Here is a 20,331-nt window from a genome sequence, read left to right as displayed (position 1 = left end):
GCGGCCAGCAGGAAACGAGGGGAGCCCTTGATCATCTCCGACATCAAGAAAGGCAGCGTGGCACACAGGTAGGGGCACTGGGGCACAGGAGGGGAAGTGGCCAACAGCAGTGAGTATGGCACTTGCATGCACCAGGCTCCTTCCACCCCCTCTGCCCCCGACTCATGCAGGACGGGCACCCTGGAGCCAGGTGACAAGCTACTGGCCATTGACAATATCCGCCTGGACAACTGCCCCATGGAGGACGCCGTGCAAATCCTGCGGCAGTGCGAGGACCTGGTGAAGCTGAAGATCCGGAAGGACGAGGACAACTCTGGTATGGCCCTCACGCTGGCCTCCTACCTCCAGAGGCCCACCCTTTGACTAGCGGGTTCCCAGCTTGCAATTCAGGGCTCCCTCCAGTCGAGGAAGGGAGGGTGGTGGGTGCTGCTGAAGGCTAGCTGGAATGAACAAATGAAGGAGGGGGCAACACCACAGACTTCTCACTGTCCCCAGCATGTGGGGCCCTCCAGAGCCTCTGTGAGGTGGACAGGAGTTTGAGACACTCCTGTAGCCTCCACGTCTAGCACCAAGCCTGGCAGAGACCTACTGGGTGCAGCTGGTGCAGCTGGTGCAGCTGCTGGAGAGATGAGTGGGTAGGGCAGGGGAAGAGCGAGGCTGCCCTTTTGAGTGGCAGGCTATGAGTGGATAAGCAAAGACTGCAGACTCAGGCCCCACTGATGCCAGATAGTGATATAAATGAGTGAGAAAAGCTGTATGGATTGGAGAGGCAAAAGGGACGGGTGAGGACTGCGCCAACTGGAAAGCGAATCCCTGATTCAAAGGGGCAGTCTCCAAATCACCAACTCCGACCCTGTGAAAGAAGGTTACTGTGGGAGGTAGATTTCTTTTCTTTTCTTTTTTTTAAGAAAAGTTGAGCCAGGTGCAATGGCTCATACCTGTATACCCCTCACTTTGGGAGGCCAAGGTGGGTGGATCACTTAAGCCCAGCAGTTCGAGACCAGCCTGGGCAACATGGCAAAACCCCATCTCTACAAAAAATACAAAAATTAGCTGGTTCTGGTGGTGCATGCCTGTAGTCCCAGATACTTGGGAGGCTGAGGTGGGAGGATCACTTGAACCCTGGAAGCAGAGGTATGGCAGTGAACTGAGATCGTGCCATTGCACTCCAGCCTGGGCAGCAGAGCAAGACTCTGTCTCAAAAAAAAAAACAAAAAAACAAAAAAACAGATGATCAGGGGTTCCCTTCGCTTCCTGCTGGCTGCTGGAGGAAAAGAGGCCACTGTTTCTTGTCATCAATGTTGTCATTATTGTGGGTGAGGTGTGATGTTTCCTTTCTTTACTGGTATTTGGGCCGAAGATGGCCTCAGGGTCCCCAGGTTGTGCTACATGAAATCAGAGCATGAGTGACTGGGTGAATGAATGAATAAATAAGTATGAGTGAGTGAGTGAGGCCAAGGCTTTAGGGAGCTGGGGGTACCCAGCTCCTGGTCCTGCCCCTCGGGGGCCTCCTCCTCATGGGTCCCCATGCTTGCAGACGAGCTGGAGACCACGGGTGCTGTCAGCTACACCGTGGAGCTGAAGCGCTACGGAGGCCCCCTGGGCATCACCATTTCGGGCACCGAGGAACCTTTTGACCCCATTGTCATCTCAGGCCTCACCAAGCGTGGCCTGGCTGAGAGGTGAGCTGGGGCTCTGTGGGGACCCATGGTGGGCTCAGGGAACACAGGAAGCAAGAGCTGGGGCTATGGCAAAGCCAAGCAAGATTCTGACCTCTGTTCCAACATTGACACTATGGGTGACATCGGGCCAGTCACTTCCCCTCTCTGAGACTCAGGTCTGCATTTGTAAAATGAGTGTCAGCTCCTGCCTGTCAGGGCAGAGGCCCACGCCCCAGCAGACCTCCTGGCTCCAGGTAAGCACTGGGCCAAGGTGTGTGCATCTTCCTGCTCCTACCTGTGTCTGGAAGGTCAGCCCTGCAAGGCTATTTGGAGCGCCTGCTGTGTGTGGAATAGGACAGGGCAGTGTCCCAGTACCCTGGTCCCAGCACTGCCTAGGGCTTTCCTGAGGCATTGGGGCACTGTCCCTGCTGCCCCTAGACTCTGAAACTGTGGCAGCTGAGGGAGCTGTAAGAATGGAGCCCTGTCCCAGGGTGAGGTGGAGGTCAGAGATGGAACCGGACCCCAGTGTGGGTGAGACCGAGCCTTCACCCCCCAGCTGGGCAGGGATGAATCCGGCAGGCAAGGAAGCGGTGAGCTCCCAGCACAGCGACGAGCGGGCTGTAAAAGGAGAGCCTGGTGGGGGCTGCAGGGGCAGGACGCGTCCCGGAGGAGGGCACCGCGCAGGAGGGGCGGTGGCTGGGTGGGTGGGGAGAGGATGGGAGGGATTCCGGGGCGTGGACCCTGCTCCTGGAGCGCCCCCTGCTGGACACCTGGCAGACTGCAGAGGTCGGTGTGGGACCCTTCTGACCCCAATGTCTTCATCAATTCGAGCATGTACTGGGCACCTACTGTGTGCCTGGCCCCTCTGTCCTGGATGCTGGGGCTGTACAGACAACCCTCCTGCCTTCGCCGGGCTGATGTAGCTCAGTGCTGTCCAACTGAAATATAATTTGAACCACAAATTTAATCAGACGCTTTCTAGTAGCCACAATTGCAAAGCAAAAAGATGAAATTCACCTTAAATATATATTTAGTTCAACATGTAATCAATATAAAAACCATTAAGAACATGTCTTATATTCTTTTTCATGTTACACCTTCCGTATCTGATGTGAGTCTTCTGCTTTCAGCACATCTCAATTTGGGCAGTCACATTTGAGGGGCTCAGCAGCCACCTGTGGCTGGTGGCTGCCGTATTGGACACCACAGCTCTGGTCCCCTCCCTGAACCCACCATTCCCTGCCTCGCTCACTACCCTCATCCCCGGGGAAGTGCAGGGCAATGCCCAAGCATGACTCTCCAGGAGCTCCCATATGGGGTGACATCTACAGCCCCAGAGGTTAAGGACCCCTGACCCTAGTCCCCTGCCTCCTTTTCCTCCACCTGCCTCAGGTCACTCTAAGCACCTGCTACAGCTTCTCCCCTGCTCAGCCCTGGCTGCTCCTCAGAACCACCTTCCTGCCCCATCCCCACAGGTACTATTTAATTGGTCAGATGTGGGGCCCAGGCACCTGCATTTTCAAAAAGCTCCTCAGGTCATTGTAATGGGTGTCCAGGTAGAAGACCACTGGGCCACAGCAGTGCTGCCGCCTGGCCTCACCAGCCCTTCACGCCCTACTGTGAGGTCTGCTGGGCACTAGTGATTATGCCCATTCTCCAGGTGGGAAAACTGAGGCCCAGGAAGGGGCAATGGCTACCAAGGGTGTCTGCTGGAGGGAAGTAGGAATCCATTCCATTCATTCACTCCTCAATTATGATTTGATAATAAAATTAGTATTACCACCCCCATTTTACAGATGAAGAAACTGAAACTCAAGAGTTTAAGAAACTGGCCCAAAATCACATAGCAAGTATTTGGCAGCTGGTATGTGGGATTCTCAAAATCTGTGTTGGACACTGGTTCCAGAACCTAATTTTGCAGTCAGGTGGGACAATCCCCTCCCAGGTTCTAGACTTCATGTCTCTATTAATGTGATCCAGGGTCATACTTGAGAGCTTTTGTTTTGTTTTTGACAGCTGGGTTTAACTGGGGTCAGCCAGACTTCTGCCTTGTGGCTCTCCTGGATTCCCTGAGGGCAGACTGCCACTCTGAGGCCCTGAGTGTCTAACTCCCATTCTCTGCCCTGCATCCACTCCTCAGGACTGGTGCCATCCACGTGGGGGACCGCATTCTGGCCATCAACAGCGTTAGCCTCAAGGGTCGGCCACTGAGCGAGGCCATCCACCTCCTGCAGGTGGCTGGAGAGACCGTCACACTGAAGATCAAGAAGCAACTAGACCGTGAGATTCGCTTCATCCCCTGGGAGCCACCCAGCAGGTTTAGGAAGGGCAATCCCTCTGTGCCAGGCTTTGCCTGCACACCCTCACAGAGTCCTCACTGCAGCCCTGTGGAGGCGGGCCTGCGATGGCAAAGGAGATAAGACTCAGAGAGGGGAGTGATGAGCCCAAGGCCACACAGCTGGCATGGGACAGAATCTGGGTCCGAGTCCTGTTCTTCATTACTTCCTGCCTCTTAAGGTGCTCACATGTGTATGCTTCATGGCCATAACCATGCATTCCTCAGTTGCCCCTGAATATGTCCCCATGCCTTGGTAGAAAGGCCACCATAGGCAGTGGAAGGGGCCTGAGCTAATCCAGGCTCCACTGGTGCTCACTGTGTAATCTCGGGCATGGTGCTCAGCTTCCCTGAGCCTCAGTTTCCCCATCTGTGAAACAGGTTTGCTTATTAGTGTGCCACAGCCATATGTCAGCTCAGAAGGGCTTACTGCCTGTGAGTTTCCAGACCAGGCTGAAATGCAGAAACTGCGGCTCACTGTGAGTGTCTCTGAAGTCAGAAGTGACACCCCTCTCTCCTCCCAGGCCCCCTCCTACCCCACAAGTCGGGCAGCCTCAGTGAGACCAGCGATGCTGATGAGGACCCAGCAGATGCCCTGAAAGTAGGCCTGCCAGCAGCCCGCTTCTCACCGGCTGTGCCCAGTGTGGACAGTGCTGTGGAGTCTTGGGACAGCTCGGCCACCGAGGGTGGCTTTGGGGGCCCAGGTAATACCTTGGGGCCCTTGGACAAGTGACACGCTCTCTCTAGGCCGCCCCAGCTGCTGGGCCTGTGCAGGACTGTTCTTGTGCCTGTTCCTCCCTCCTGTGCTCCTCTCCTGGCCCCTTTAGGGGCCCTTCCTGAAGGAAGACCTGATTAGGCTCCGTAAGCCGCTCTCAGGGCCCCTTGCTCCTGGGAGCATGGACTGCAGCCATATCTCTTGATTTAGAACCATGGGTCCCATGCTGGCTGCTAAGCTTTCCCCACTGTGAAGTTATGGACAAAGTTAGTCTTTCTTCTACTGTATCCTTCCTTCCTAGCCCAATGTCTGACATACAGTAGGTGCTCAACAATGTTCATTCCATCCAGTTGAAAATAGGGAGGCCAAAAGCCCCCTCCCACCCCAGCCTACAAGACCCAATGTGGGGCAGACACCTCGGGCTCCCTCCTAGGCCAATGCATGTTGAGACCTGGAGGTGGCCTCAGGGAGGCGTCTGAGTCTGGTGGCTAGCCGGCTGGCCTCAATGACCCAGAGCCACTGGAACTCCCCATGGTCCAACTCAGAGGACTGGGTAGGGGGGCGAGGCCTCTACGGGCCGTAGGTGGCTGCCAGCCCATTCTTGCCTGCGGACACCTGCCCTCCCTGGGCCTCAGCTTCCCCATCTCCAGCTCTCTGTCAGCAACTCTCAGCTCACTCCCTGGGGCTGGACCTTCAGAGCTCCCAAAGGCAGGACGTGGAGGGTGGGCCACATGTTCAGCCTCCTTCCCTGGCAGGGTGATGGCCAGGCCCAGGCCGATGGAGTTGAGACAGAGTCACAGAGCCCCAGGCATTCACTTCTGGATGACCAGGAGCTCCAGGGAGATTCTGAGAGGCAGAGGCCCTCAGAGGGCTGTGTAGATGCAGGCCCAGAGAGGAACAAAGACCTCCCCAGGGTCACTCAGCACAGCTGGAAATGGGGCAGGCAGGAGGGCAGGGTGAGGCCACAGAGAACACAGGCCCTCTCTCCACCACCAGGGTCCTATACACCACAGGCAGCAGCCCTGGGCATGACCCCCCAGGAGTGGAGGCCTGGCCGGCTGAGGGGCAGCCCCCCACCCACCGAGCCCCGGAGGACGAGCTATACCCCGACCCCAGCTGACGAGAGCTTTCCAGAGGAGGAGGAGGAGGAGGATGATTGGGAGCCACCAACGAGGTCTGTGGTGGGAGCACCGTGAAGGAGGAGGGAGTCATAGCGTCTTGGCTGGGGTGGGCGAGGGTGCCTGTGCCAAAATGGTGGGGGAATGGAGAGTCTTGGTGGGCTCCTGAGGAGGGGTGCCTCCTGGGAGAGAAGCACTGAGCAGAGCCACCTCAGCCGGGCTGAGATGGAGAGAAGGGCAGACGGGTGGAGGGCACAGCAGGGACGAAGGTATAGAGGTGGAGAGCAGCCTGGTTTGCCCTTCCCGACTTTGGTCATCTCCTGTTCTCAGAAGAGCAGCAGCAGACTCAGAACTTGAACCCAGGCCCACCTGACTTAACCCGGATGGCCTGATGGCCTGATGGCCTCCTGCGAAGGCCCTCAGCCCACCGGCACCATCCCTGGGCTGTGCTGAGTGGCTCAGCTGCTGGAGAAGGCTCCTGCAGAGAGCAGGCTGTGGAGAAATGCTGTTCCTCATCCGGCCTAGGCCACCCTCCCATCGTGGTGCTTTTGATCAGGCGGTTCCTTCTGCCTCGATGCCTTTCCCCTGGTCTCTCCTGGCAGATCCCTACTCATCCCTCAAAACTCAGCTCAAATTCCCCTGCCTCTGGGAAGCTTCCCTGTCTTTCTCAGGCAGAAGGGATTCCTCCCTCCCTCCTGGTACCCACAGCTGCTCCTACAAATCTCCTGGTAGCCTAACCACCTTGTGTCTATCTGGCTAATTACTTGGCTGTCATCTCTACTGCGTGGCACCCCAGCTCCATGCATGGCCCCTAGTAGGTGCTCAGACATATTTTGCGAACGAATCTCCAGCTCCGTAAGAACAGGGGCCACACTTTATTCTCCTCCATATCCCTGTGCCCAGCAGAGGACTTAGCTCAGGAAATGTTTGTGGAATTGACTTGAATGGAGCAAGTGTCCTTCAGCCTCTGTCTTTTCATCTGTAACATGGAAAGGGAAGGAGGCAACACATCCTCGTTCCTAAGCTCCCTAAGAGAGCAAAGCTTGTGTGCCTTTGTAAAAGAGCAAGTGCTGGCAGGGCGCGGTGGCTCACACCTGTAATCCCAGCACTTTGGGAGGCTGAAGTGGGCAGATCACGAGGTCGGGAGATTGAGACCATCCTGGCTGACACGGTGGAATCCGTCTCTAGTAAAAATACAAAAAGTTGGCCAGGCGTGGTGGCGCATGCCTGTGGTCCTAGCTTCTCGGGAGGCTGAGGCAGGAGAATGGCGTGAACCCAGGAGGCGGAGCTTGCAGTGAGTCGAGATTGTGCCACTGCACTCCAGCTTGGGAGACATAGTGAGACTCTTGTCTCAAAAAAAAAAAAGAGCAAGTTCTTTGTAAATCACAGCATGCCTTGTAACCGTTGCGGCCTTTGTAATCAGCAAGTGGCTTTGCGAAGTGTGAAAATGTGAACTGTGAACTTTCTGAGACTCAGTGTTAGAACTGATGATAACAGGCCCATACAACCTGTGATGGGAGTTATGGGTGGTCTCGACCCCTTCCCCAGCACAGATATTTCATCCTCTCCATCCATCTGTGTCCTTGCTGGCTCCAGCTCTGTCCCTGTCACTGTCCCACGGTGCTGTATGTCTGGGTGGGGCCAGGGGCCGTCCTCTGGGACTACACCATGGATCTCCTCTCTGTCTGTTCGTCTGTTTTTCCTCTGTCTCTCTTCCTAGGCATCCTGTGTCACCGCTCTCCACCCCGTCTCATCTGCCCCTGTTCTAACTGGCCACCGACAGTCCTGGTCGCCCCTAACTGCGTCTTTCCCCTATTCCGTGTCACCAACCACTGCCCCGGGGCCCCAGAACTGCCACCGAGGACGCCCGCCTGCCTGCCCGCCCACCCACCCTATGGCCCCTCGAGCCCAACGTTGGGCCCTGGGGCCCCGAAGACTCCTCAGGCCCCAGCCCACCCACCCGCCTGCCAGGAGTTGACGCTCTCTGGTTCCTACGTTACAGCCCAGCCCCTGGCCCTGCCCGAGAGGAGGGCTTCTGGCGCGTGTTTGGAGAAGCTCTCGAAGACCTGGAGTCATGTGGTCAGTCAGAGCTGCTGAGGGAACTGGAGGTACGGCTGCCTGCCCTGCAGGCCTGCATGGGGCACCCGGGGCTGTTCACTCTGGTGTGTGTGCAATGGGAGGAAGGCATGTTGATGGTATCATGCTCATGTGTAATGTGTACGTATGCACTCACCTGGGCACCCTGTGGGAAAAGGTGTCTTCACATATGTACAGACTGTGCATGGATTCATGTGCAAGTGTGATTGAGAGCACCGTGGTACTACACATTATCTGTGTGGACGTGGAATATGTGTGACATCATCATGTGTGCATTGGGAGCATATGTATATGCATGCATGTGAACATGCTCATGCATGCACACTTGCAGAGTGTATTTCAGAACACGTGTGTCCGAGTGTGCACATGTAGGTGCACATGGGCAGTTTTAGTATCTTTGTATGTGTGTGTGATATATGAATGTGGTTGTGGGTATGCCCTGTGGAAGCGTGTGAGTGTTGACATCAGTGATGACACAGGAGATAAGGGGCTGTGGGAAACCGGAGGTGAATGTGGCTTTGTGTAAGGTCATTATTGCTCAGTGAATAGAACAAGCTGCCCAGGAGGATCCAGAGAAGATCTCGCTAAGTCACATCCCAAGCTTCCACTCTGAGAGCAATTTTATTTTATTTAAATCTCTATTTTATCTGTGCTTTTGCCCCCTTTTTATTCCTAATATTGTTGATTGGGGTCATTTTTTTTCTCTCCATTAGTCTTGCCAATTACTAGGTTGCTCAAAGAACAAGTTTTTGGCTTTATTATTTTCTATTTTATTCATTTGTTTGTTTAGCTTTGACAGTCTCTTCCTTCTACTTTATTTTTGCTTAAGTCATGATCCTTTTCATGGTTTCTTAGGGCCTTAATTTTCAGTCTTTCTTGTTTTTGAATAATGTATCCTTTAAAGCTATGGATTTACCTGTAAGCATTGCTTTGGCTGCATCCCAGATTTTGCAAATGCGCTTTCCACCTTAAATTAAGTTCTGTTTTGTCTCATAATAATATTATTTCATTAAATTTATTTTAGTGATTATTTGCCTGTCTTTTTTTCCAATTTGCTTATTTTCTCTCTCTCTCTCTTTTTTTTTTCTTTTTTGAGACAGAGTCTCACTCTGTCACCCAGGCTGGAGTACAGTGGTGCAATCTCAGCTCACTGCAGCCTCCACCTCCTGGGTTCAAGTGATTCTCATGCCTCAGCCTCCCGAGTAACTGGGGTTAAAGGTATGTGCCACCATGCCTAGCTAATTTTTTCTATTTTTAATAGAGATGGGTTTTCACTGTGTTGGCCAGACTGGTCTCGAACTTCTGGCCTCAAGTGATCCACCTGCCTCAGCTTCCCAAAGTGCTGGGATTACAGGGTTGAGCCACTGTCCCTGGCCAATTTGCTTGTTTTCAAATTTACTGTATCATTATTTCAAATGCGTCTCTGTTGTATACTATACATAGCGGGTTCTCTTTTTATTAAGGATGAATTTAGTCTATTTATATTTGTTGTGACTACTAATATAATTAAACTTTTCAATCAGAGGTATACCTGAAAAAATATATAATTAAACTTAATTCTAATATATAATTTATACTTCCTATTTATCCCATTTTCTTTATATTTCTTCTGATCATCCATCTTTCCTTTTTTCTATTGATCCATTTTTCATTACTGCTCACTCTCTCCACAATCTCCAATTTGGAGATTTTAAATTTTGTTTGTATTCTTGTAGCAATTATCTTTAATTCATCTGTTTTACTTTCAACATTCAGTTTTTATATTGAAACCTTTTATTATTACCTAAGTAATACGTGTGTATGGTGCAAAATTGGATAAGCAAAGTAGAATCAAAATAAGTAATAAAAAAATAAGTAAATCAAAAAATAAGTAAAAATAAAACTTAAGGACACAACATTCCCACCACCCATAGATCACCACTGTTACTGCTTTAATGAGTTTATGTGTATTCTTAAGATAATGAAATCATGATGTATGTACTGTTGTGTAGACTGCTTTTTTAGCTAGCTACTTCATTTTTCCATTTCAATATATTTTAATCTTTCCTAATACCAAGACCATATTCAAGATTTCCTCAGCTGGACCCAAATTGTCCTTTACAGCTGGTTTGTCCAAACCAATGTCTAATCTGTGCTTGGAGCTTGGTTATTATGTCTCTTAAGTCTCTCTTAATTTTAGTCCAGTGCCTTTTAAATGATACTAATGTAAACTTTCTGTTTATCAAGATAAAATTCATATACAAAATTTATAATTTTAACCAGTTTAAAGTGTACAGTTTAGTGGCTTTTGTTATATTCACAATGTTGTGCAATCATCAGCACTATCTAATTCCAGAGCATTTCTAACACCCCAAAATGAAAACCTGTACCTTCCAATTCCTCCCTCTTCCCATCCCCTGGCAATCGCTATCTACTCTGTCTCTATGGATTAGCCTATTCTGGATATTTCATAAAAGTGGAGTGTGTATTTGACTTTTTGTGTCTGGCTTTTTTCACTTAGCTTCATGTTGTGGCATGTGTCAGTACTTCATCCCTTTTTATGGCTAAATAATTATTAGGATAGACCACTGAAGGGAAGGCCATGGCCTTACCTTACATTTTCAATATATTTTCTGAACTTGGTTTTTCTAACAAGTGTAAACAATACCTTTGTCCTCCTCTTGAATAAGACAGGCACTATAGAATTCTTTCACTTCTCTCCAAACTACCTCCTCTCATATCCCAACTTGCTTATAAATTGCTCAAAATTCATGAACGTGGGGTTTTATCAGAATATTTGACCAATTTCTGTTATTACCTTTGCTTCTTGCATACCCCTTTTTTTCTGAGCTCATCCTTTAAGATAGTCTTTCACTGAGGGCCTTTAGGTGGTAAACTGCTTTAGGCTCTGTGCTCTGAAAATGTCTTTATTTTTTTCCAATCAATTTAGAAGTTTATAAATGTCTTTATGTCACCCCTGCTCTTAAATGATAGTTTAGTTGACTATGAAATTAAACATTTACTCAGGGCTTTGAAGATATTATCCTGTTGTCTTCTGGCAGTGATCGTTGCTGCTGTTAGGTTCATTGTTGTTCCTTTGAAAGTCTGTGTCTTTTCTTTCCAGGAGATTTGAGGATTTCTTTCTCTGTGATGGCTGGCTCTCTTGCTCTGATGTGTCTCAGTAAGAGTTTATTTGTCTTACTATAGACTCAGTCTGTTTTTTCAGTCCGAGGACTCATATTTGCCTTCTATGCTGGAAAATTCCTAGTCATGGTATTTACAATATTGCCTCCTTCTTATTGTCTCCTTCTGTTAAGGTATGTTGGACACTTGTCCTCCATGCATTCTACCCTCCATGTCTCTTAACTTTTCTTTCATATTTTCTCTGCACTGTGTGTTAGCTGCTTTCCTTAATCTGTCTTCCAATTCACTAGTTCTCTCCTTGGCCGTATTTATTCTACTGTGTAACTCATTTCTCAGATACTGTGTTTCAACTTCTACATCTTTTATTCCTACAATTTTTTTGTTTGTTTTTTTAAATCTTCATAGTCTTTTTTTTAATGGCTTTTGCTTTTTATTTTCTTATTTTTCTACACATCTTAAACCAAGCTTATCCAACCTGTGGCCCACGGGCTGCATGTAGCCCAGGATAGCTTTGAATTTTACACAAATTCATAAACTTTCTTAAAACATTATGAGATTTTTGTTTGCGATTTTTTTTCTCATCAGCTATTGTTAATGTTAGTGTATTTTATGTGTGGCCCAAGGCAATTATCCCACATGGCCCAGGGAAACCAATAGTTTGGACACCCCTGTAAACAGACTTATTTCAAGTTTCTTTTTCTTTTTTTTGAGATGGAGTTTCACTCTGTTGCTCAGGCTGGAGTGCAGTCAGTGGCATGATCTTGGCTTGGCTCGCTTGGCTCACTACAACCTCCATCTCCTGGGTTCAAGCAATTCTCCTGCCTCTGCCACCCGAGTAGCTAGGGACTACAGGCATGCGCCACCACGCTTGGTTAATTTTTTTTTTTTTTTTTAGTAGAGACAGGGTTTCACCATGTTGCCCAGGTTGGTCTTGAACTCCTGATCTCAGGTGATCCGCCCGCCTTGGCCTCCCAAAGTTCTGGGATTACAGGTGTGAGCCACCATGCCAGTTCTCAAGTTTCTTTTGATTTCACTATTATTTTTAGTTCCCTGGTTATGGATTCGCCTACTTGTTTTGTTTGTGGGCAGGTGGGCTTTTTCATCTCATCACTGCACTTCTTCCAGCTGCGGTCCCTTCCCCGGCACCCGCCGTGCTGCGCTCCGCGTTGTTGATGCATCAGTGAGATTGCTCCTCACTTTGTCTCAGCTGTGGCCTTTGAACTTCACCAGCTCCAGACTGGTTTTGACAGTAATTCCTCAGCTCAGTGTTTCTGCACTATTGTGGAAGGCAGATTCTGGCCCCACCCTCATGCGGAGGTCACGCTAAGGGTTCTAGTTTGTCACAAGTGATCCTCCCCCTCCCCGCCTGTTCAAGTCCTGGTGGTTCCTTTCTTGTACCCTTGTGGGCAGACATTTTCCAGTCTCTATCCAGCAATGAGACGGCACTCGCTTTCTGGAATGGTACCCAGTTTCCTGCTTTGAGACAGCACTGTCTTTTCCCTGAACAGTACCCCAGCTCCAAACGTGTATGTCTCGTTGTTACCTTCCATGGGCCACTAACTTCCATGAGCCAGACGGTTCCACTCCTGCTCATGCCTGTCTCTGAATTTTTCTTTCTTGCTTTGAAAGTGTTTATTTAACAAATTGAAATCTATCATCTCTATGTGTTTGAAGGGAGGTGTGAACTTCCTGTATCAGCTCAGTCTGCATTTTAACTGAAAGTCCTTGAATTCTACAATTTTAGGGGTCCAAGACCCTGTGATGCCTGGACTCCCTGATTCTGTGTTTTAATAACTCTTATTATCCTAAAATGAGGAGTCTTGGATCTTTCCTTTCGGATGCTGGCTCCCAGGCAGGTGAAGATCACTTCTAAGATGTGAAAAAGGTGCTTCTCTGCCTCCTCATTCAATATCCTCCCTCGGTTTCCTATCTTCCTCCCCACTCCAACCCAACAGTTTGGCCCTAAAACAGTTTTTATTTTTTAGCGATAGGATCTTGCTCTGTTGCCCAGGCTGGAGTGCAGTGGCATGGTCTCAGCTCACTGCAACCTTCACCTCCTAGGCTCAGCTGATCCTCCCACCTCAGCCTCCCTAGTAGCTGGGACCACAGACATGCATCACCACACCTGGCTAATAATTGTATTTTTTGTAGAGAGATTGTCTGGCTATGTTTGCCCAGGTTGGTCTCGAACTCCTAGGCTCAAACAGTCCTCCTGCCTCCGCCTCCCAAAGTGCTGGGATTACAAGCATAAGCCACTACAACCAACGTAAAACATTTTAATCATAATCTGCTTTCCCTTAGGGGATCCCTAAAAGGCCAACCCCCCACACCCCAAATGGTCAGATAGAACTGTGCACTAATAGTGGGAATTCAGATACTGTGATGGGTAGAAGGAGAGATGTTTATAGGCTGGGGAGACAATTGTGTGCCTGTGAGATTGTACGATGTCAGAGTAAGAAGTCCATCCTCCCCTCCCAGCAGCTCCAGCACCCCCACCTCCATCTCTGGATTTCCCAGCCTGAGTGTGAAGCTGTTTTCCTCAGGGCCACACACTCCTGGCTGGCAGCTTAGAGCTCGGCATTTCCAACTGCTCAGCCCTCCCTCCCTGAGCCCGTTCTAACTCCACTCCTTCTCTCCTTCCCCACTGGCACCATCCTTGTCCAGAACACCACTGTCTTTTCTTTGGACCACTACATGGCCCCTAACAGATCTCCCTCCCAGCCTCCACTCCTGCTCCTGCAGCCCAGTCTTCATGTGGCAGTCGGAAGATGCTTCTAGATCCACACATTGGTTATGTCACCTTCTCTGCCTGGCTTCAGTCCTCCAGGGGCTCCCTGCTGCTCCTGGGATGAAGTTCACATTTCTTACTGTGGTCTAGAGGGCGCCGCAGGACTGGGCCCTCAGCCACCACCAGCCGCTGAGTTTGCTTCCAGATCCCCCCACCACAGGGCTTTGCACATGCTGTTTCCTCTGCCAGGGACTCTTCCCTGGGCCTCTTTGTCCTTGTCCTTTCAATTGCAGCTCTGGATGCTTCCCCACCCCTCACAGGACGAGGGCCACCTGTCCCAGGCTCTCACTTCCCGAGTGCCTCACCTCTGTAACACTTACTGCAGTGCATGATTTTATCTTATTTATGTTGGCGATTAGCAATGTAGCAGAGTGGTTAAGAGTCCTGACTTTGGGGCTGGGCATGGTGGCTTACGCCTGTACTCCCAGCACTTTGGGAGGCCGAGGTGGGTGGATCACCTGAGGTCAGGAGTTCGAGACCAGCCTGATCAACACGGAGAAACCTCGTCTGTACTAAAAAAGAAAATACAAAATTAGCTGGGCATGGTGGCACATGCCTGCAATTCCAGCTATTCAGAAGGATGAGGCAGGAGAATCGCTTGAACCTGTGAGGCGGAGGTTGCGGTAAGCCAAGATTGTGCCATTGCATTCCAGCCTGGGCAACAAGAGCAAAACTTTGTCTCAAAAAAAAAAGAGTCTTGACTTTGGAACTAGACTCTGGGTTCAAATCTTTTTTATATCTCTAAGGAGACAGTTTCCCCATCTGTAAAGTGGAAAAAAGTGCATCATTGTACTGTAGAGAATAAAAGGAGTTATAGGTGTAAAGTGCTAAGAACTGACTTAGCCCTGGGTACACACGAATGATTAAGTGCCAGTGATTATTATTCTCATTGTTAGTGTGATTGGTTCATGACTTCCCACTCCACCACCATTGGACCCCGCCCCAATGGGCAGGGACCATGTCTGTCCTGTTCACCATTGTCCCCTTTGTGGCTGGCACATAGTAGGTGTCAGTGGATGCTGACTGCCTGATGGGGCAAGCCAACAAGCATCTGAAAGAAGGGCCGTGTTCCTGCAGGCATCCATCATGACGGGCACCGTGCAGAGGGTGGCCCTCGAGGGCAGGCCTGGCCACCGGCCTTGGCAGAGGGGCCGGGAGGTAAGAGCCTCTCCTGCAGAGATGGAGGAGCTGTTGCTGCCTACACCCTTGGAGATGCACAAGGTAGGCACAGGGGGTGAGCACAGGAGACCTGGACCTGTGTTCTGGTGCCATGGGCACTGTCGTGGGACTCCAGAGGGGCCCTGCCCCTCTCGGGGCTTTATTCTCCTCTACCACAAAATCGGGTTGAGTTTTCCAAAATGCTCATCATTTGGGTGACGTGCACACTCACACACATGCACACCTGTGATTCACACTGGGCTATTATTAATATTTTCCTTTAAGTAGATGTGCTTTTTTTTCCCCACTTAAGTTATTTTATCTATGTATTTATTTTTTTGAAACTGGGTCTGGCTCTGTTGCCCAGGCTGGAGTGCAGTTGCTCGATCATGGCTCACTGCGGCCTTGACATCCTGGGTTCAAGCGATTCTCCCACCTCAGCCCCACAAGAAGCTGGGACCACAGGCATGCACCACTACAATTGGCTAATTTTTGTATTTTTTTAGAGACAGGGTTTCAACATGTTGCCCAGGCTGGTCTCAAACTCCTGGGTTCAAATGATCTGCCCAACTTAGCCTGTCAAAGTGCTGAGATTACATGTGTGAGCCACTGAGCCTGGCCTTAAGTTATTTTATGTCACACACACACATATTTACATATAACATATAAACCCTTCTACCTGTGTGTGTGTGACGTCTATGTATTTCACACCTTTACATCACTACCTTCAATGAGAAGCCAGTGTCTTGTGCCATCTATAGGTCATTATATAAAAATAAGATACGAGCTGGGCGCGGTGGCTCATGCCTGTAATCCCAGCTCTTTCGGAGGCCGAGGCAGGTGGATCACGAGGTCAAGAGATCAAAACTATCCTGACCAACATGGTGAAACCCTGTCTCTACTAAAAATACAAAAATTAGCTGGGCATGGTGGCACGCGTCTATAGTCCCAGCTATTCTGGAGGCTGAGGCAGAAGAATCGCTTGAACCCAGTAGGCGGAGGTTGCAGTGAGCTGAGATCGCGCCATTGCACTCCAGCCCGGGCGACAGAGCAAGACTCCATCCCAAAAGCAAAAACAAAAACAACAAAAAAGATACGGAGGAGGACAACCCCTAGCCAATGGCCCTCAGAAGCTCTGAGCAGCTCTTTGGTAAATGGGAATGAGTGAGGGTCAGGGGAGGTAACAGTGCCCTGGCCAGGCCTCCTCCCTGATGGAGCCAGAGGACAGAGAAAGGGCTGAAAGGAACTCACTCCTAAGGGCTCCCTTGTGCTTGAGTGTTGTGGCCTGGAGCATCTGCTGAGGGAGAGAGGAGGAGGGGGCGGGGGTGGCTGAAGGCCCAGGAGCAGGAGGCTGGGGCACTGCAGCCTGGGGGATGTGGCTGGCCAGAGGCGCTGAATGCCAGACCAAAGGACCTGGGCTACTGTGAGAGGCTGGGGGCAAAGGTCAGAGTTCCAGGAACCTCCTCCTCCTTCTGCGTTCAGGTGACCCTGCACAAGGACCCCATGCGGCATGACTTTGGTTTCAGCGTCTCAGATGGCCTCCTGGAAAAAGGTGTCTATGTCCACACTGTGCGCCCTGATGGGCCAGCCCACCGTGGGGGCCTCCGGCCCTTCGACAGGGTCCTGCAGGTAATGCTGGGGCAGGGGCTCCATAGTGGGGGTGACATTGTTTCCTAGCCTGAGGGTGGGGAAAGAGCCTGCATCTGTCGCCTGTGAAGAGGGCAGGACAATGCAAGTCTGAGTCAGGTTAGCCTAAGTTGCATTGCAGGCCCCAGCACCCTGAGCCTCAGAGGCCGAGCACACACAGACCTTTTTTCTTACACCCCATGCCCACTGTGGGCTGGTGGGGGCCTTCCTCTCCCGGGGCTGATGGAGCATCCGCCCATCTTGGAATTGACCCTCTGAGACACGTGGCCTCCTCAGACTCCACAGCAGAGGAAACAGACTGGAAAGTCACATGTGGATTTTTTTCTGCCTTCACCCAGAAGCAACACTCATCATCTTGCTTTACAGCTGATGGACCAAACCCCTCATGTGAACTTCCTAACCATGAAGGAGCCTAGGAAGCCTGGGGCATCTTGTGCTGGGCACTCCGTTCCGCCCCTTCTCATGCCCTGGCTATTTTTGCTCCCTCAGTGTGTTTTTCGCCATATTTATATGAAATTTACTCAATTCATGTTTTCTCTAAATTGATGGCACTTTTTCAATTTACATTGACTTTGAAAGGAAACTTTTTGTCTCCATTAGGAGTGAAAATCTTGCACCCCTTGCTTTGAAATAGAAAGTGGGTGTAAAATGCAAATAAAATAGAAAGAAGACAATGTCGCACCACACAGTTCTAGGCAGGAGGCTCTCTGAGTGTGTGGTTTGCTCTTTCACATGAGAAAGGGAGAAAAGCAAGAGTTAGAGGGGTATGAAAGGTATACCTGCCCCTTCCTAGGACTTTCTCTTTGATGAAACCTAATAGAAGGACTGAGAGAGAGTTAGAGGAAGAATGTTCCTCTGTGTGTGGTGCTGGAGATGTCAGGGCTTGCGTCAAGGCTGAGGCAGGGCCCATCTTTAGGACATCTCTTCTCCCTCTTGCTCCCTTCAGTGCAGCAGGGCTGACACCTCAGTTCTGTTCCCTTGCTTGTGCCCTATGCAGGTCAACCACGTCCGTACACGGGACTTCGACTGCTGCCTTGCGGTGCCACTCCTGGCCGAGGCGGGTGATGTCTTGGAGCTGGTCATCAGTCGCAACCTGCACACAGCACACAGCAGCCGGGCCCCCCGAGCACCAGGCCCCAGCAGTCCCCGGATGCTCTGAAGTTAGCATGTGGGCCGAACTCCTAAGGGGCCACCCAGGCAGATCCTGGCTCCCAGACACGTAGCCGGGCTGGAGAAGTGGCCACCCACTCATCCATCTGTTGGTCTGGCAGACTCTGAGCCTGGGATGATGCTTGGTCTCTGTTCCCCAGGTCTGTGGTGACTGGGGTGCCAGGCAGGGAGGTCGTGCCCTAGTTGGAGTGACAGCTGGGGTCTCTCACCAACTTGGGTCTCCAAGATGCCCAGAGGAGCCTCCCTTAAGAAGGGTTGGCACAGGCTGCTCAGCCGAGAGGAGAGAGGCCTGGGGGCTGTCCCAGGTCTCTGTGGGGCCTCCTTGGAGAGGTCGAAAATGTAGGGAGCACTTCCTCCCAGCAAAGCCATGGAGCTGGAATGAGCTGCAAGGAGGAGTGAGTTCTCGGTCACAGGAGGTGAGCAGGCAGGAGCTGGATACCCCAGCGCAGTCATGCATTGGGGCATGAGGCATTCCCATGATGTGTGCACACGCGCTCGGGGGTTGGCTTCCTGATGGGGAGCCACTTCATCTAGAGAGTCGGCCACCAGGAAGGATGCTGCTTCGGACAGGAGCCCAGCTCCTTCGCTTCTCCAGAATGGGGGTTTGGGGCTTGCTAGTCCTGAGATTCTGAGATTCCCAGAATCTGGTCCCCACTTATGAGACTCTTAAGTTGAGGCCTCTGGGATCCCAGGAAGTGCTGGCCCTTTGATTCTGAAAGTGGGTGATTCTTTCATTTCAGCATCTCAGTCTGAAGCTTCTGGGACTTGAGACTGTGGTTCTGGGCCCATTGGGCAGGCTCTATGGGCCTTGGGCTCTCAGCCCTCCTGCTTCTTCTGTAGGCTGTGTGGCCACTGACCCATCTGCACGCCCGCTCAGCCCAAGCCCCTCCATGTGGGAGGGGTCATTTTGGGGCAAAAGACCCTGGAGCTTCCATTCGCCTGCCATCCAATGAAGATTGAAAAGCAATGGACGCAGGACCTGTGAGGCGGTAGCGCTCCTCTTTACAGCCAGATCAGTGGAGGAAGAAGAGAAAGAGGGAGGGAGATGGGAGAGAAATGGGCCAGAGAAAAAGATGGGACACTCTCGCCCAGTGGAGGGTGTCCAAAGTGCTTATTCAAAGAAGTCTATTCCCACTTGAAATCTGGAAGCACCAGCATCCCTTAAAATCATTGTCCTCAACGTCCACAAGTCAGAGACCCTCTTCATTTTGAGAAGGGTGCGGGCCTCCCCCGGTGGTCTACTGAGTGGTGCCTGGGATGGAGTGGGCAGGCGGGTGTAGCCAGGGCTGGAGATGTGCTTTGCCTGGCCCAGTTCTCACAGGGGTCTCAGGAAAACGGGGCACCCACTCCCACCTCCATCTGTCTCCAACCTGAGGTCCCTGGAGGCCAGAAAAGTGCTCTTCCATTTGAGGGAACAGATGAGGAGTCAAGAGGTCTGTTCTTTTCACCCTGGGTCTGTTACCTGTTTGCTGTGTGACCCTGTCTGGGTTGGACCCCCAGCCCCTCTGGACGATCATGGGTGGACAGTCTGAGCAGACACAGGCCTCCTGGTCAGGGCCAGAACCATCTCTGCCGACCCACCAAGGCCCCCTTGGGGACCTGCCCATGCTGTCTCCTGGCGGCCTGCCTCCCTTACCCCTCCCCTCCACTTCCCCGGGCCCTGCCCCTCGGTGCCCTCCCTGAGGGCCCTGCATGCTTGTGCCTGGGGTGCTCAGTGCCTCTGCTATCTTGGATTCCTGTGTGCTCAGCCTAGGGTGAAAGGGCACTGTCTACCTGTCACAGGGCACCAAGTGAAAGCCAAGAGCCCTCACTTTTCGGGGTGAGGGACAGCACAGCAGAGGTGTGGCTTCTGGGTGCAAGCAGCCATAGCTGTGTGACCTTGGACAGGTGGCTCAGCCTCTCTGGACCTCTGCTAAGCAACAGGGCTGGACAGGACACACTCTCAGGGCCTCTTGGCTTGGGAAAACTGCATTGACTCCAGGACTCCAGGCGAGGGAAGATGCACCCAACTCTAACCAATACCCTCTCTCCCTCCTCGGGCTGAGGCCTCTGCCATTCTCCCAAACGTATGCAATCAGGCCCGCGGTGGGCCTCCCAGCCACGCCGGCCTCCTCATATGCAATATTTCTTCTGGCTTCTCATGGGGATGGTTCATCCCCGACTTGACATTTCCTGACACCTTTCCCCAGTGAGCGCCCTGCCTGCCTATGCATTTTGGGAACAGCCCCTGTGACATGTCCCCTTCCACCTGCCCCCTCCCCCAAAGCTGTATTTTTCTCTGGCTGAGATTAGAACATATTCCTTGTAAAGTATTTTTCTACATCGGGTTTTCTTAGGGCTCTCGGGAAGCACAAGGGGCTGTATTGCAAAGGCCGCTTATGGTCTGTTTGGGGCCCTCGTCTAAGTCTTTGTCCCACCAGGGGTTGCAGTGGCTTGGGGGTAAGTGCGATGGGGATGATTTTTTGAAATAAAATTATTTAAATCCACCTAGAGTAGAAGTTTGCTTTTTAAAAAAAATC

At 51.3% G+C, this 20,331-nt stretch overlaps 1 protein-coding gene across 5 annotated transcripts in view; it reads left to right on the top strand.

Moving 5' to 3' along the window:
* GRIP2 (glutamate receptor interacting protein 2) overlaps nucleotides 1-20,298 on the top strand; it is a 113,894-nt gene extending 93,596 nt beyond the window's left edge. For all 5 annotated transcript variants that reach the window (XM_054551264.2, XM_063721686.1, XM_054551265.2 and 2 more), the window contains 10 exons: nucleotides 2-68; nucleotides 171-316; nucleotides 1,538-1,682; nucleotides 3,802-3,941; nucleotides 4,521-4,700; nucleotides 5,708-5,885; nucleotides 7,832-7,937; nucleotides 14,915-15,058; nucleotides 16,478-16,624; nucleotides 17,640-20,298. In XM_054551264.2, the coding sequence (XP_054407239.2) occupies nucleotides 2-68; nucleotides 171-316; nucleotides 1,538-1,682; nucleotides 3,802-3,941; nucleotides 4,521-4,700; nucleotides 5,708-5,885; nucleotides 7,832-7,937; nucleotides 14,915-15,058; nucleotides 16,478-16,624; nucleotides 17,640-17,801 (1,415 nt within the window). In that variant the 3' untranslated portion in view covers nucleotides 17,802-20,298. The remainder of the gene's footprint in view (nucleotide 1; nucleotides 69-170; nucleotides 317-1,537; nucleotides 1,683-3,801; nucleotides 3,942-4,520; nucleotides 4,701-5,707; nucleotides 5,886-7,831; nucleotides 7,938-14,914; nucleotides 15,059-16,477; nucleotides 16,625-17,639) is intronic.
* The last annotated feature ends 33 nt before the right edge of the window (nucleotides 20,299-20,331 follow it).

Source organism: Pongo abelii, chromosome 2 (assembly GCF_028885655.2).
Source record: "Pongo abelii isolate AG06213 chromosome 2, NHGRI_mPonAbe1-v2.0_pri, whole genome shotgun sequence".
NCBI classification, from domain to species: domain Eukaryota; kingdom Metazoa; phylum Chordata; class Mammalia; order Primates; family Hominidae; genus Pongo; species Pongo abelii.
The sequence above is the reverse complement of the archived record's forward strand: the minus strand, read 5'-3'. Positions and strand labels throughout refer to the sequence as shown.